Source organism: Myiozetetes cayanensis, unplaced genomic scaffold (genome assembly GCF_022539395.1).
Source record: "Myiozetetes cayanensis isolate MyiCay16 unplaced genomic scaffold, myiCay2020 scf15, whole genome shotgun sequence".
Lineage (NCBI taxonomy): Eukaryota > Metazoa > Chordata > Aves > Passeriformes > Tyrannidae > Myiozetetes > Myiozetetes cayanensis.
Window position 1 is genome coordinate 17,998,109 of NW_026087159.1, and position 16,285 is coordinate 18,014,393.

The 16,285-nt window shown below is 44.3% G+C and overlaps 1 protein-coding gene across 1 annotated transcript in view; it reads right to left on the minus strand.

Moving 5' to 3' along the window:
• Positions 1-11,581: 11,581 nt before the first annotated feature.
• The window catches only part of ABCB7 (ATP binding cassette subfamily B member 7), a 34,407-nt gene continuing 29,703 nt past the window's right edge, over positions 11,582-16,285 (minus strand). The window contains exons 15-16 of the mRNA XM_050310371.1: positions 14,958-15,065; positions 11,582-12,575 (exon numbers count right to left, since the gene is read on the minus strand). Of these exons, the coding sequence (XP_050166328.1) occupies positions 12,357-12,575; positions 14,958-15,065 (327 nt within the window). The 3' untranslated portion in view covers positions 11,582-12,356. The remainder of the gene's footprint in view (positions 12,576-14,957; positions 15,066-16,285) is intronic.

Genomic DNA, 16,285 nt, shown 5'->3' on the forward strand with positions numbered 1-16,285 from the left:
TAAAATATTAGCAGACTTAAAATCTGGTTTTCCAATTTAGAGGACTCACAATGATGATATGCATGCATATATACATATATTTAAATATGCACATATAAAAAAAATTGTAATTTCTTTCCATTTTATTTGCATGTTTTAAGGGTCTTAACATAACATGGGCACATCTTCCCTCACTCTTCACAAGGTTATTTTAACCGGCAAAGAAAACCAAATAGTTTCGACATGGAAAACAAGCAAAAACCTTTTCCCAGAAATTGTTATTGGTACAAAATACTTCTTTTTAATATATAAACAGCTTGAGTCCTAAACTTAACCAGATGGAAACGTGCCTACAAAGCGTTGGATCTAATTCAGAAGAGACTGACAGCCAACAGATGAGCCAATTTAGCCCATCCCATGCCAAAAATGGTCAATCATGTTATCTTACGTGTGACTCGACTCTGGCAGATGCCAACTCTATCCAAACAACTTCAAGCATCTCTTTGGAAGACTGGATTATTTTACACACACTTTTAAAGAATCATAATAATGCCTGATTTTTCTGGAAATGTTCCACTTAGTTTAAGCATTTCCCCAAGAGGTTTTTATTAATTTATTTTAAGGATAAATCTTTTTATGTTATAGCCTAACAGAATAAATGCTCTCCAATCCAACAAAGCCCAATTAAAAAATTACTAAATTGCAGTTCAGTGACAGACCCCCATTTATTTAAATATTCATGCAGGGAAAGCTTTACACCTGTGCAAACCACTTTAGCTTCTTCCTTAAGCCAAATGTTTACTTTCAACAACACAAAGAAACACAAGAGTAAGTACAAATTGAAGGTACTTCCTGCACTCCTCATCACCGTCCTCAAAATTAACAGTAAAGTTAAAATTAAAGGACTTTTTGGGGGGTTTAGGGGGATTACAACCAAGGCTTTTCTTTTTTTTAATTTGTAATTCATAATCTCTCCGTGAATTTTTTATTCCCCTACTTTCCAGAAGACATCTGGACAGACACACTGTTCATCTGCTTCCCACTGCAACAGGAAAGGACTTGCACCTCTGCCTCCTCTGTAACCCACACACTCTGGCCAATATAGTGCTGGTATGCTGGCTTTTTTTTCCTTCTTGCCCCTAGTTTGAATAAGAATAGTAAAAAGGAAAAAAAAAATCTACTTATTTAGTGATTAATCCATCCTAACAGCACAGGACTGTTCAATTCACCTCCAGTGCATCACATCCCTGGAGTTAAGCCCTGTATCTGCTGTCAGCTTGGGCTCTGCTTTAGCTCACTCTGAATTTCAGCTTCCCACTGACGCTCTGGGAGGTCTCAGGTGATGAGATTTCTCCCTCTGTTGGACTGAGAGCTGCAGAAACCACTGAGCAGACCATCACCTTTCACAGGCCCCCTTGAAAGGCCACATTTTAAAAGATGAACATCTCCAAACCTCTTGGTTGCAGAGAGAACAGAGTGCCAGCTTTCCTGCCAGGGCAGCGGTTCTGCTCCGAGCCTGTAGTTTAGGGTTGTCTTCTTGACAGTCACACACAAAGTTGCAATTTCATTTTCCATTTGTACCAGAGGTAATTGCTGTGCCTGTGTGAAGTGACCTTCCTGCATTCAGGAGCCAGGCAATTATCCACAGCACTCGCAGCCACCTCTCCATTTCCAGCCTTTTTACAGTGTCTTTGGGATGACAGTCCCACGATTCTGAGATCCACAGGCGTTGATCCAGACTGAAGCCTGGACATTTGGAAGGTTTCAGAGATCCTCCTTACAGGACTAACATATATCTCAGTTGTGTGCTCATTTCCTTGCCTTGTTCCTGCTTCTCTCTAACAAGGCCGTGTCAAGGCATGTGGGACCAGTGAACTTGACTGCAGGTCAAGCTGGACGTTGGACCAGAGGCAACTCTCCCAGAAAAGGTCAGACACATTGAAAAGATTCACTTGTGCACTTCTCAGGCATAAAACACTCAGTTTTCAGTGGATGTGAAAACACCAGGGCTTAGGTAACCAAACCCTGCTCACATCAAACCTGTCCCTAACTAGTCCTAGCTAGTTTGTAGATTATAGAACTGTGGAATCATAAAATCATTTAGATTGCAAAAGACCTCCAAGATAGAGGATTTGTAGATTATATTGTTCTTGTACGTTGGCAGCACACAGGGCTCCAATTTAGAACCATTCCAAGATGTTTCAGGTAATCCTTACAAAGCATCGTATTTCTGACTGTTCCAGAAACAGATCAGGGCTCATGATGGGCTCATCAGTGGGACTGATCCACAATGATCCCTGTGGTTTGATGTGCCACAAACTGATCCACAGTGATCCCTGTGGTTTGATGTGCCACAGACTGATCCACAGTGATCCCTGTGGTTTGATGTGCCACAGACTGATCCACAATGATCTCTTCCCAGGCTGCATTGTGGAGCACCTTCAAGCTGACTCACCAGTGGGACCAGAGATGCTCTGTCCTGAGGCTGGTGGGAAGGTTTGGAGTCCTCGAAAAGAACCACAGACTGCTGGAGAAGCCTTTGGAAAGAATGGGAAAGTTAAATTTTACCCTTTAGGTGGGTTTGGGCTTCTTAAATAATAATTATTCATTTCCTCTGTTTATGGGTCAATGGATAACTCAACACCTTAATCAGCCTCACATAGGCTTATCCCAGCTTGTCTTCAGTTCCAGAGAAATCTCTGAACAGCAAGAGGCAGCTCAGACAGTGCAAGGGGCTTCCCTTCCAAACGTTTCCACACTCACAGCCCCTGCCCACCTCTGTTGTACAGTCTGTGATTCAAAAAGTGGGTCTATGATTGCAAAAACTGTGTTGGCAACACATGGTGGTTCAGCAAGTACAGGTTTTTTCTACAGCCATGTTCTTTTTTGCACCCATTTTGAAGAGCAGCACTGGCTGATGTGAGTTGTCTGTGCTGCCACTACCTGGTAACCCAATGTCTCCTTCCATTTCTGTGCCACCGCTCCACCAGGTCTTACAGCGGGTTCAGCAAGGAGAACTTTAAACTGAGTGTGTCTTAAAACAAGTAGAAGTTGCCTGCAAAACATGTAACAAACTTTGTTCCACTGCGAGGAGCCACAGACTTCAATCCCAGGACAAAACATACTATCCAGCAGGGAATCTTCTCCAAGAAAGACTCAGCTCTTCTGCCCCGCTGCTCGCACTGACGCATCTCGCACGTCCGAGGCTGCCTGCACTTAGATGACACCTGGAGTTTACAGCTCTCCTGACACTGCCCATTTCCTTTCAGCTCGTGGCTGAGTTGCTCTGACCCACGAAGCCATTAGTCAGCATTCACTGCCCACACAGCCAGCGCTGGGCACCCCGAGCACTCGGCACCGAGGGCTCCCCGAGGCTCCGCTGCCTCCTCTCCTGCTCTCGCAGAGTTCACAGGCCAACCGTTTTCACTTCATTACCTCCTGCAGTCAGGGAGAAATAATCTGTTGAGAAACTTCTTTTTAATCTGGCTCAAGTATTCAAATGTGTTCTGGTCATTTATATGTAGAAATTCACCTGAAGGACGGCGCAGGTCCTCGAGGGACACCGTTGGCTCCCGCTCAGGAACACAACCACTCCCTTTCCATGAAATACTGCTCACATCTCGCTGCAGTCAGTAGGAATAAAAACAAGTGTGTTTAACAGATGTCACAAACTGTTCCCAGGCTGTCACAGCTTTCCAACATTTTCCAGTGGATTGTTATTACCAGATCCCTGTAAGTCAGCAGCGAGCGGCGCCGCCTCTGACTCTGCTCATCCTGTCCCGACTGATGACGTGAGCTGTCAGACTGTAAACTCAGAGTTGTCAAATAGCTATAATTTGCAGATTTAGTAAAAGAGCTTAACATTCCTTTGAGTGAAGTACTTAAGAGATGTATACCATGGGATTTATGGGCTGTGAAAGTCTGGGTGGTTTTTAGTTAGAGCGGGATCTCCATAGGACGGCTCCAGTGTCACTAAAGCAGCTTTGGCCTAAATCAGAGGCTGCCATTAGACATGAGCTTATACTCCACTGAAGGAAATTCCACAGAGACTCTGATATCAAGTCTGAAAACAGCCATTTGCAGGATTTGCTTTTCTAGACACCTATTTGAACCACATGGACATTTATTTGCTGGAGCTTGACTGCTTCCCAGGAGACAAAATAACATTCAAAAAGTTTGGAGCCTTAAATTAAAATAAAACAAAGCCCACAAAATAATCAACAAACCCCACTGCTTGTCAGCTTCTGAACCTGATCATCCACTGAAAAGTAGTTTTCTGCATTTCCTTTTTGTTTTCATAAGTGTTATTTGCACTGGACTTGCTTTCAGTGATTCCTGTGCCCTTTCCATTGGGAAATCCTCTCAGTGCTGCAGTTTCCATTGTTCCCTGTTCCTCCTCTCCACTGGACATACTTAGTACATATACACATACCAGGGCTTGATGGCTTTACCTGTATGGATGAGGAGGTGAGAGCATTACCCACCTGTGAATTCCATACACATCTTCTATGAGAGGACACAAAGTGCTGTAAACACCCCACACCAGCACATTCTGCACACGTGGCTCTTGTGATAATCATTTCTTCCCAGTGTGATGCCATTGCACCATGGAAGTATCCAGCTAAATTTAGCAGAATTAGGGGGACTTGTGCACAAACCTAGGACACAAATTGCACAAAGTCCTTGAAATGTCTCACTAACTTTCAGCCATTTTTTGGTACAACAGATTTTGTGACTTGAGAATCCAATACCTGATGGAAATGTCAACCACCAGTTTTGGCAGGAGCACAGCTCAGAGCAATTGCTTTTAAAAAAAACACCTAACGGGGTGTGATGTGGGGTATGATCCCATGCTGTGATTCAGGAGGCCACATTTTAGCCACAGAGTTCTACATTTGGTGACAGAAGGTTTCTGTGGTCAGTTGAAGATTTCTAACATAAAAAATTCCATGGACTCGATAAGAAGTGATGGAGACTGAATTCAATTGTGCCACATATTGGAGCAGTACAGCACTGAAACACACCTTCAGCAGACAGGTTTGCTCTTTGCAGCAGCACAGGGTTCTGGTAAACACTGATTTTTGGTGGACAGGACATTCAAATTGATCTGTGGGAATCAGTACAATCAGACCTCAACAGATCAGAGGGTTGGGAATCCCTGTCCTGGGGGCATCAGGGAGGGAATTGTCCCACTCTGCTCTGCTCTGGGGCGGCCTCACCTCAACACTGGGGCAGTTTGGGGGGACACAATGGAAGGAGAGATTGAGCCATTGGAGAGTGTCCAAAGGAGGCCACGAGGATGGGGAAGGTCTGGAGGGGCCATGTGAGGACACTGAGAGCACTTGGTGTGTTCAGCTGGAGAAGAGGAGACTGAGGGGAGACCTCCCTGCAGCTCCAGCTGCCTGGGCAGGGGCAGAGGAGGGGCAGGACTGAGCTCTGCTCTGTGTGACAGGGACAGCCCCCAGGGAATGGCTGGAGCTGTGCCAGGGCAGGCGCAGGGTGGATCTCAGGGAAAGGTTCTTCCCCCAGAGGGTGGTTGGCACTGAACAGGCTCCCCAGGGCAGTGGGCACAGCCCCAAGGCTGCCAGAGCTCCAGGAGGATTTGGATTCTGTGTTTCAGGTGATCTGAAGCCTGAACTGGAACATGCAGCTGCCGTGGTAGAGCTCCCCAAGCATTTCACAAAGCAAAGCTCTCCCTGCAAGACAGAGGTCCAAAGTCAGTGCAAAGGCCTTCACCATGTCCCACTAAGGTCACCTGGAAGAGTGTTTGGAGGCAACACCCCTCCACAGAACACGAGGGGAAAAGCCCAGCCCTAAGACAGAGACAGAAGCTGCTCCTCTTTCCTCCAGTTTATAGACAGGAAATGTTTTAGGGAGAATTACAGGCCAGATATGGGGAGAGGGAGGAAGAAGAGGCAGAGAGCAAAGAAAGGTCATGTCTGAGGAGAAGGGATCAGGCCCAGCTCCAGGAACACCCCTGCAGCAGCTGCTGTTACATGAGGCCCAGCTCAGTATTCAGAGTCTGCAGTGAGGGGACTGAATGTAGAAATCCTTTTCCCCTAACCCAAGCTCAGTGCTCTGAATTTCTCTTCCTCTGACATTTAAATACTGTAAGATGTTGTTAAAACAAAAAGTCACTGCATTGTACAACTTCAGGTCATTAATTTTTTACCCTGGAAACTTAGCAAACACTGTGTGTGTGTGTGTGCTACCAGCACAGACCTTGTGTGGGCTTTGAAATGAACCAATTTGCACAAAACAGAAGCAACAACTCCAGCCTAAAATACTTGTGCCTCGTGCTCTTCCCCCTCCATTGGATCCTGCCAAATATCCTGCAATCCCATCTCAAGTAACAGCATCGACACACGATGTCACTCATCACCTTTTGCAGATTCTGCAAACATTATTTTCCCCAGGAAGCATTCCCTGGTTTAAATTGTAAATAAGCTGAATCTTTTATCTATGTTTTTCAAAAGCCAGGAAGTTTTTCAGATGGCTGGAGAAATAAATAAAGATTTTTACAGCCCTGTGTGAAAGCACATGGCCATGTATTTCCATGCTTTAAATTCCCAGCCCATTCCATAATTACTGCATAGGTTTGAAACATCCCCTCCCAGTTACAGACTGACCTGCACGTTCCATTTTGTCTGACGAGTGTAAAATGGGAACTTTTCATCTGTTCAACCTCCACTTTTCTAAATATTTGCTGGTGTGTGCACAAGGCACTAAAATCTTCAGCTGACACTTGCAGAGCACTCAAAGGACACCAAACCACCTGATGTATCCAGCTCAAGCTCTTTCTTCCACTCCATAATGGAGGGGAAAAACTTTTTTCCTTTCCCTCTCCAGCACAAGACTGGGAGCTTTACAAGTTTACACCTGTGTGACTTAAATGCTTTACTTGACAATTCTGTAAAGGGCTACGAAGCATTAAAAACTGGAAATTATTGTGGGGGAGCAGAAATGTTTCAGGATCCTTCCAGCTTTGGGGATCCTGTTTTCAATATACCAGTAAAAGCATTTTTGCTCTTTTTCTTTCCATTAATGCACTGTGCAACTTAATCCAACTGCCACTTCTCATCTGAGGGAGATCCCACACCCCAGCCTGCACACCTGCCTCTGGAGAAGTCCTCTCTCAGGCTTTCTGCTGGTTTTCCAAGATGGACAAAGTTCATGGCTTTTCCCGAGTTTAGTCCCAACATCTGCAGAAACAGATCAAACGTCACATGGCAGGAATTAAATAAGATATTTTTCAAGGACTAACCATTTAAGGATTTTCTTATAAAGACATCAAATTTATACATTAAAGTCAAGAAGTAGCTGCATTCTACAATATCTGTTCTAGACATTAATACATTAACTACAATTTACCACCACTAAGAAAACACCTATACACTGCAGCACTGCCATGCCACAACACTTTAAAAACCATGCAATTATTGTTTTAAAAGAATGCCCTGGCTCCTTCCCAGAATCACAACCAACTCCTCAGTGTGCTGTCAGGAAGCATCCAGTGCCACCAACCCTCCTGTCCTGTGAAAAACTAAAAAAAAGGTAACATTTATGGAGCACTCCTGCAGTATCACTACAAGACTTACAGACAGAGCAAATGAACTCTTTGAGACAACAGCTGAGAGTTCATCCAGCCAGACTCTGAGAAAGCCCAGGCTGCTCAAGGATCTCACATCCATCCACCCATCCATCCCCCGTACATGATGCCAGCAGGACCTGTGGCTGTTGTAGCTCAAATCTAATACAGTGCAGTGCACTAGAAGAATGATCATTATTACATGTAAATAGTTAATAATAACAGCAGCATTTCTTGCTTTCTGCTTTGAGTTTCAGCTGCTTACAGCAGAAACCCAAGCAGTGATTACAGCCAATGTCATGTCAAGGGCTCAAGCAGATTGTTAGAACTGCTCTATTTCTACTGATCACAGGAGTTTATGTTTATAAAAATACAGTGTTGAAAGTAAGAAACAGTCAAGCTTCTCCCAATCACGTTCACTCCCATCAGTGTGATGCAGGAACACGAGCCCTTCCCCTGTTCCTGCAGCTCCACACACACAGAGCAGGGGATGGAAAAGCTGAGTGGGAGCAGAACTCAGGTGCACTCTGTGAACTTACCTTTCTGGTGGATCAGGTGGAATTCAGTCACCTTCTCCCCCTCTGTGAGTGTTTACCAGCCCCCCTGGCACCACCAGCACCACAAACAGCTGCTGGTACTAAGACCCACATTCCATAGCAGTGAGTGACTGTTTCCTCTGGGAATTGCAGCAAAGCTGCAGAGCCATTGTGACAGGACACCCATTTCTATTCACAAAGATAAATCCTTTATTTAGTAAGAATTATCTACACACAGATGAAGGTCAGGAGTCAGGGTAAGGAGTCTTCCAGCAGAAGGGTTACACAGTCTGATCTCAGCTGAGCTTTCTGTCTTGCTCTGTCACCTTCCTGTACAATGTAAATTATACACTTCCATTCTGAAAAGAAACTCAAACACCATTTAAAGTCTCAGTGTTGAGATGTAGGTAGCTAATGCTCCCTGGAACAGAACAGCTGAGATAACCTGAGGGATCACCTGCAAGGAGTGAATTGTGAAGATCCATTTGGAAAAAGCACAACAACCTCCCCACAAATCATTCATTAGGTTTTCTAACTTGGAGGTTCAAATAGCCAAGATGTTGTTTGTTGTGGCTTCATATCCTGTGCCAAGTAAGTTCTTACATGGAAATTAGAATTGAACTCTGTAAGTTCACAGTTAACAGATCACTACACACTGCAAGAAGCAGCCCCTTTTTAATGTCCATTTTCCACAAACACATTTCCTTTAACAACAGAAAATGAAGAAAAAGAAATTATATGGCTTTTCTACACTAAAACTGCAGACAAAGACCTTATAATGGGAGTAGATGACTTGAAATTTGAAAAACAACCAACTACAAGTCCAGCATATGAAAAGCTGCTGTTTGGAAAACGATGTTCCAGTTTACAGTGGAGCAGAATTACCAAGGTCCACAGAGGCTGGGAGGGAGCTCCAAAATCAATCTGTTTTCTCTGAGAGCCGTAAGGCTTTTCCGAGAGATGCCACGTAGACTGTCCCAAGGGTCAGTGTGCTGCAGTGAGTCCCTCCAAAGCCATGGCTCTCCCATTCAGTGTTTTAAACATCTGCTTCCATGGTGACACTTTGGAGTCACAGTGCAGGAATAAAAATTCAAAATAAAAGAAAAAAAAAGAAAAAAGCACAAGTTTGACTTTGTAGCAGACAGGAGACTCACCGAGTGTTGTTTCTGCTTCTCCACAGCAATTCACTCCAGCAGAGCCACCACCCAGCCAGGAATGCTCATCCAGCAGCTCCACAACACAGGAAGTTTTCAGTCACCTCCAGAAAGTCGCTGCAGTTCTTTAAGCAACGTGTCCTACTGGAGGAGCAGCCTCTTGTTTTAGGAAATGCCTTGGTTCAGAGTTGCCTCCTGTCATTCTGTTTGCTTAGAGCTGGACAGAGCTGCAGCACATCCACTGGCACCCAAAGGGTGGCAGAGCCAGGTAATGGCCTCGAGCTGCATCAAACCCCTACAGATTTCAACAAATATTGATCCCTCCTGGCACTTCCCAGTGGAAAACAGTCCTCACTGCAGACCTGTAGTGCCCAACACAAGCCCGTTCCCAGTGGTAAAATCCATCAGCTTTCATCTGAAATCGGCCCCTCACAAACACAATCCAACTTGGCATTAAAACAGCTTCTGGTTCCAAACATCTCCCAGACAATTCCTGATCCTGAGTGTTCTGTAGGGCCCTGCTGGGATGTCCAGGCCCTGCAACAGGGAAAACTGTTCACTGACAAAACCCCATTCCTCCACCTTTCAGACCAGAGACATTTTTAGTCCTTGTACCAAAGGAAAAAGATCTTAGGCTCGAAATATTCCTATTTACAGCCTTTGCCTGTTCCCTGCTCCATGAAGAGCAGACAGATAAGTTAATTCCAAAAATGAGCTCTTGCAGGGTAGTTTCAATAAACTTTTGCTGTTTCTGGCAGCTGGAACATAATTGCACCTTTACAGTCCCCTCACTGCTGTCAGCAAAACCAGGAGACCATTAGGGAAAATAAAGGGAAGGCTGTAAGCTGGAATTCTGCACTGCCACTACATTAACAGGACTTCACTTTGCTTCTGCACTCCGAGGTTGAAAATTAAAGCACACTTTTTAAAATAATTTATAACTGCAGATTGATGCCAAGTTGGGGTTTTTTTCACCCATCATTTTAGAAGAGAGAAAATTAATAACTAGCAAAGGTTTCACTCCTTTTAAGTTACTGTTCCTATATTTAGTTGCAGGGGAGGGTATAACACAAAAAAATAAATGCTATTTGCAATTAAATTTCCAGAAGCACCAAATTCAGCCCTTCCCCAGTGCCCACAGTGAGAAACCTTGCATCTGATTTACAAATGTAATTACATCAATGTAATTATACTGGTGTAATTCCCCAGAAATAACAGTTATTTTTCAACATCCAAGAGAAAGATTTTAATTCTTGAATTCAACATGAAGAATTACACAGAATAGCTTGGGCTAAATAGAGATGGTCTCCCTGAAGAGACAAGGCCTGAAAACACAGTGGTGTTGTGGTGGGCTGGCCCTGGCAGCACACTGGGTGCCCACCAAACCCACTCCATCCCTGCCCTCCTCAGCTGGGCAGGGAGGGAAAACATTTGGAAAGGCTCCTGAGTTAAGGACAGGGAGAGATCACCCAGCAATTACCGTCATGGGCAAAACACTCATCTCAGGGAAACTCATTTAATTGACTGCCAATTAGAAGTCTGAGTAGGGTGATGAGAAAACGAGACCAAATCTTGAAACACCTTCCTCCCATCCCTCCCTTCTCCCTGGGCTCAGCTTCGCTCCTAAATTCTCCACCTCCCTGCAGGTGGCACAGGGGACAGGGAATGGAGGCTGTGGTCAGTTCAGCACGTTGGCTCTGCTGCTCCTTCCTCCTCACTCTCCTCCCCTGCACTCCAGCGTGTCCTTCCCACGTGCCTGCTTTCCATGGGTCAGTCCTTCAGGCACAGGCTGCTCCAGAGTGTGTCTTCCATGGGATCCCACGTCCTGCTCCAGCACGGGCTTCCCAGGAGGTCACAGCCTGGCCTGGGCAAATCCTTCTGCTCCAGTGTGGGGTCCTCTCCTCCATGGGCTGCAGGTGGATCTCTGCTGCAGTGCCTGGAGCTCACGCTCCCCCAGCCTGGTGTCCGCAGGGCTGTTGCTCTCACATATCCCACTCCTCTCTCCAGCTGCAGTTGCTCTCACAATCACAAGCTTTTCCCTCCCTTCCCAAAGACATTGTCCCATTGCTGGTGGGCTCAGCCTTGGCCAGCAGTGGGTCCATCCTGGAGCCATCTGGGATGGGCTCTGCCAGACACAGGGGAACCTTCTGGCACCTCCTCACAGAAGCCCCCTCCCCAAACCCAACACCCCCCAGTGTCCTGCAGATCCCAGACACTGAGCTTTCCTGCCACTGGAGAAGTTTGGGCTGTTGAAATGAGGAGATTATTATAGCAATGCTTTCAGCGTTATCCAGGTCATTTTCTCATACATTAATGAGATAATAGAAATTTATGGAAGTCTTTATTGAATCTTAATTGCTCCCTAAGACCGTGACTGAACTAGAAAGAGCGACTGCATTCTGCCTCGACTGCCACAGCAGATGCTGAGGATACAGAATCCGAAACTCAGATTTTTTTTTCATTTTTCACTTAAAAATACTATTAGTTTTCCTTTAGAATGATACCAATTTATTTCCTGATAGTGCAGTACAAAAGGTGCTTCTGAAGGGTGAGATGGATAATTTCAATATTTAGTTTGCTACTAGAAGCCTCTAATATTTTGTTGAGGCTTTTCTTATTCTTTATGAGGAAGAACATTTTAAACCAGAACACCACTGAAGAATTTAAATGGCATCTTCCTCACTAGCAAATGAGTTCAAATTAGCCCAATTACAATTAAAATATGTCATATCTATCAACCATTAATGATGAGAAATAATGTAAATCAAGGGCAAATCTGTTTACAATTTAATAGTCCACATCAAGTGACTACCAGGAGAATTTACCAATACCTAAAAATTGCCATAAATTACACTCTTAGTTGGGAAGTTTAAAGTTTTCGAAAAGCCCAGCTCTTGCAGATGCCACTGAATATTACAGGTTTCTAAAGATGCAAAAATAGAACTCCTTTGGTTGAAATTATGTCCCTCTGTGAAACTGTAAAACCCCAAAACTGCAAACCCCAGAAGTTTTTGAATGCTGACTTAAAAACAAGAGCTGCATTTCACTGCATTCTTGTGCATTTTTAACCTGCCATACGCGACTGATCCAGGATCGTTCTCAGCACGAACAGTTCCCGCAGCCTTTCACACTATTCAGAATTTCTTCTTCCAGCTTCTTCCTCTCCTCCTCTTTGGATGTCTGGTGATTCCTCTGCTGCCAGCTGGGGTGGTTGTGGCTGTGGAGCACTTTGCTGCTCTGCGTGTGCCACATCTCAGAGTACAGATTGCCGGGACTCGCCAGGAGCTCCGTATGAGTGCCCCGTTCCACCACCTTCCCCTGCAAAACAAGGAGCAGCTCAGGAATCCACATCACCAGATCTTTAGGAACGTGCCAACACAGGGAGCACAACTGCACAGTACAGATTAGAGCAGTTGTTAATGAGGAGGAGCTTGGGACAGCGTGGAATGACCAGCACAGTTCACTCAGCGTACCACACGGAAAACATGGAGCTGTGCTCCTCCTGGACTTGGAGAAATGGGAATCCATGTACCTCTTGTCCATCTGGGCAAAATGTAAAGCCCACCAGCATGGAAACTTTTACTATCTAAAATGGAAGAGCTACTTAAAGTAAACATGGATCTCTATATGAGGAGCAAGGTGCAAAAGCCACCCGAGTGTACCAAAACAAACACCTGTTTTGATTTTGCTCAGTAACAAATACACAGGAAGAGGCTAAAAAAAAGAGCAAAGAGTATTAGACAAGCAAAGCACATTTAAAATCAAATCCTGCAAACAATTAGTGTAAACTGTGCTTTTATGGGAGCTCTGTAGCCTGTGTCCCTGCAAGGGCCACCCTGACAACGGCCTCAGCAGTTCACTTCATCTGGGCTGTTCTCAAGGGAAAGATGATTTATTGACTATCACTGTGGAAATGGGAAGGGACAGCTGGAAAGGACAGCTCAAGGGAACTCCAACCCTACAGACAGAGAAGCACCACCACTCTTCAAAAAACCAGACTGATCTTTTCACTTTGAGAGACACATTCACTGACTTCAAACCAAACTAATGTATTTTATTCTCCAGCTACTCTTTCTTCTGGTAAAGGATAGAATTATACAGACAACCATGTGGATTTGATGTTATTCTAAATTCTGATCTACAATTAAATCTACCTCCTTGTGACAGCTGCTGATGGATATGCTGGGAAAAAACGTGGGTCTTGGCACTTCTATCAGAAGTTATGCTGGTGGAATCTGAACAGAAAAATTTGATCAACAGAACTGAGGCATTTACTTAAAACCTTCAAGGGGTTAATGTGGAGCTCTTGTAGTAGAGGCCAGGCTTTTGAATTATGGTGCTTTTTTTTTTTAATAACTCTTGACCAGTCATCAAAATGCACCTTCTCTGGCTGCTCCAGGTCAGTCCTGCTGGGATGGCAGGAGGTGCTGCCCTGGGAGCCCCCTCCCCATTCCCGGTGTCACCAGCATCCCTCAGGAAAGGAGCACCCCAGCTCTTCTACAGTTCCAGGCTGTGCTTTCATTTCTAATGTAACAGTTACACTCTAACACAAAACACACTCTTAGTAAGCTGTGAAAACTTGCATCGAAAACAAAAAGCTGCAGATCGCCTTGTAACAGGTTCAAAAACACTTGCAAGGTGCTTTAACGTGCAGTTGGATAAAGGATACACCTTAGGAAAGGATTGTTCAGCAAAAGCTGAAAAAACAAAGCAGATCAGAACTGAATAAAAACTCCATGGAGCACTGCAAGTGATTTATTCCACTACTTCATTCTGAGCTTCATATAAAGCTGAGATTTGCGTAGCAAAGACAGTCATGAATGTCCCCATTTCATAAGAGTTTGTTCTAATTTCCCATGAAACCACTGAATGTACTGTAGGAATAATTTATTTGCTTTTAGATGTGTATTTTAAGTCACTAAATACACCTATGATCACAAGCATATAAATAGCAACTGATAAAAATGAATGCAGAGATAAATTTAACATCTATTATCAGCAGATTAGAGCACTGTACTTTCAGCATTATCAGTTAAAAGAGTAATTACGAAGTTATCATGAGGACATTTGTTTATTTTACATCTCTTGCCAGGTCTGGGTAATAGAGAAGAAAACGGACTTTGGACACACTGAGCACGAGGTAACAGCTCAATAGTGGTATTAGCAAATTAAATGTTGAAATTTATTGGTTTTTTTCTTAGAAGAGAAAGGGAACAATCACATTTTTCTACAGGTACAACAGAGAATGGTGCTCAGATTTATAACATAATTAGGTTGAACAATCCTGAAGTAGTTCTATCTGTATGGAAACAGAACATGCTGTCCTATCTCTTTCCACTGAAATGAAAAAATGGATGTATGTGGAAAACAGACACTCACTGAGCAACGAGAGTGAAGCATAAATTGGGGGAACACTTTAGTAAATTCGTCTGACAGGAGCATGTAATAAATTAGATCAAAACCATGAAACAGTGAGCCATAAAAAAGTAACAAGATAGGAGAGAGTCTCACGTGCAAGTTTGTGAAGAGAAACGTATAAAAAAACCAAGCTTGAGTTGGAACTTTCCAACGTGGTTCACTTCCAAAGGAAGAGCTTCCAGCAGGTTGGTCGGAGTGTGATAATTCAAACTGGACACAGAGAGTCCCTAAAGCCAACACTGACAGGCTGTGGAAGCCCCACAGCCCCAGGGGATCCCTCACCTGATCCAGCACGATGATCTCGTCCGCATCCACCACCGTGGACAACCTGTGAGCAATGAAAATCGATGTCCGGTGCTTCACCATGTCCCTCATGGCTTTGAGAATGTTCTGCAAGATTGGAACACACAAACTCTTACACACTCCTGGGTGGGATGAGGAGAAATAAAATGCTGCTGGAAATATGCAAATTCCTGTAAGTAAGTTTTGAGAAACACTTCCGGTACTGCTACAGGTTCATAATAACAAACAGCCACAAGCATCTACCAAGGAAACAGGAGAGTCCCAAGCATGAAATATCTGTGGTTCTGATAAAGCCTCAAACTGCAAAAAAAACAAGCTTGTATTCACAGAAAAACATAGCTATCCCCAGGGACAAAGGAAGAGAAGGGTCACTGGATTTCAGGAAAACCTTCCCATGGAGCATGGTACACAAGCGACAAAGAGCAGTAAAAGCATCTGAAAATAACTCCTCAGCATCATAATAATACTTTCTAATGAAAGTTAAAGGAAAAAATCCTCCTCAATATCATGCCACTACAGAATATAAAGTTAAAGCAATTCTGGGAGTTATCTATCTATGCAGTGCTCCCTTTGTGAGCACTCTGCCACCTTCCCAAACCACACTCCTCTGCAAGGAGCACTGACTGGGACTTTGTGCCCTCACTACCGACAATGACGTGTCCTCTTCAGTTCCCTGAAAACCTTCCTTTTTTGTCAGAAACCATTTCAATTCCCAGGCACAGCCTTGTGGAAGGGGCTCACTTTCATTTGCTGCATTTCTGCTGTGCAACTTCCAGCTTTGCTTACGACTCTTGCAACAGATGCAGCAAAACAAGAGCGAGAGTCCCCGTGCTGTTCTGCAGAACTGTGCTATGGACACTGCTGCTCCACCAGGGAGCTGTGCTACATTCCAGGGCTGTGCTAGATGGATACACAGTTCATACTCTGATTTCTTTGTGCCTGGAAAATGAAAGTAATGTAGTGATTACAGGTCAATAAATTCGCTCGATAATCTGCATAAGTGAACGCAGCCACAGCTTAACTCAAGTCCTTGATGACATTAGTGTGGGAAATTACTGCTGGGGCTGAGGGGTTTGTGCTTAAAGAAAGATGTTATGAAGCCTTGATGCAGTTCCTGTCACAGTGTCACGACATCCATGTCACAGCCCTGCCTGGGGAATGAACACAAACCAACACCAGCACTGCAGGTCACACCTGCATCTGCATCTCAGAAACAAGAGGTTTGCTGTCCTGCATCATGTCACAAGTATTCAGGAGACATTTTTAATGGATGCTACATGTCACCTAAACACCTTTTCAAGTGGATT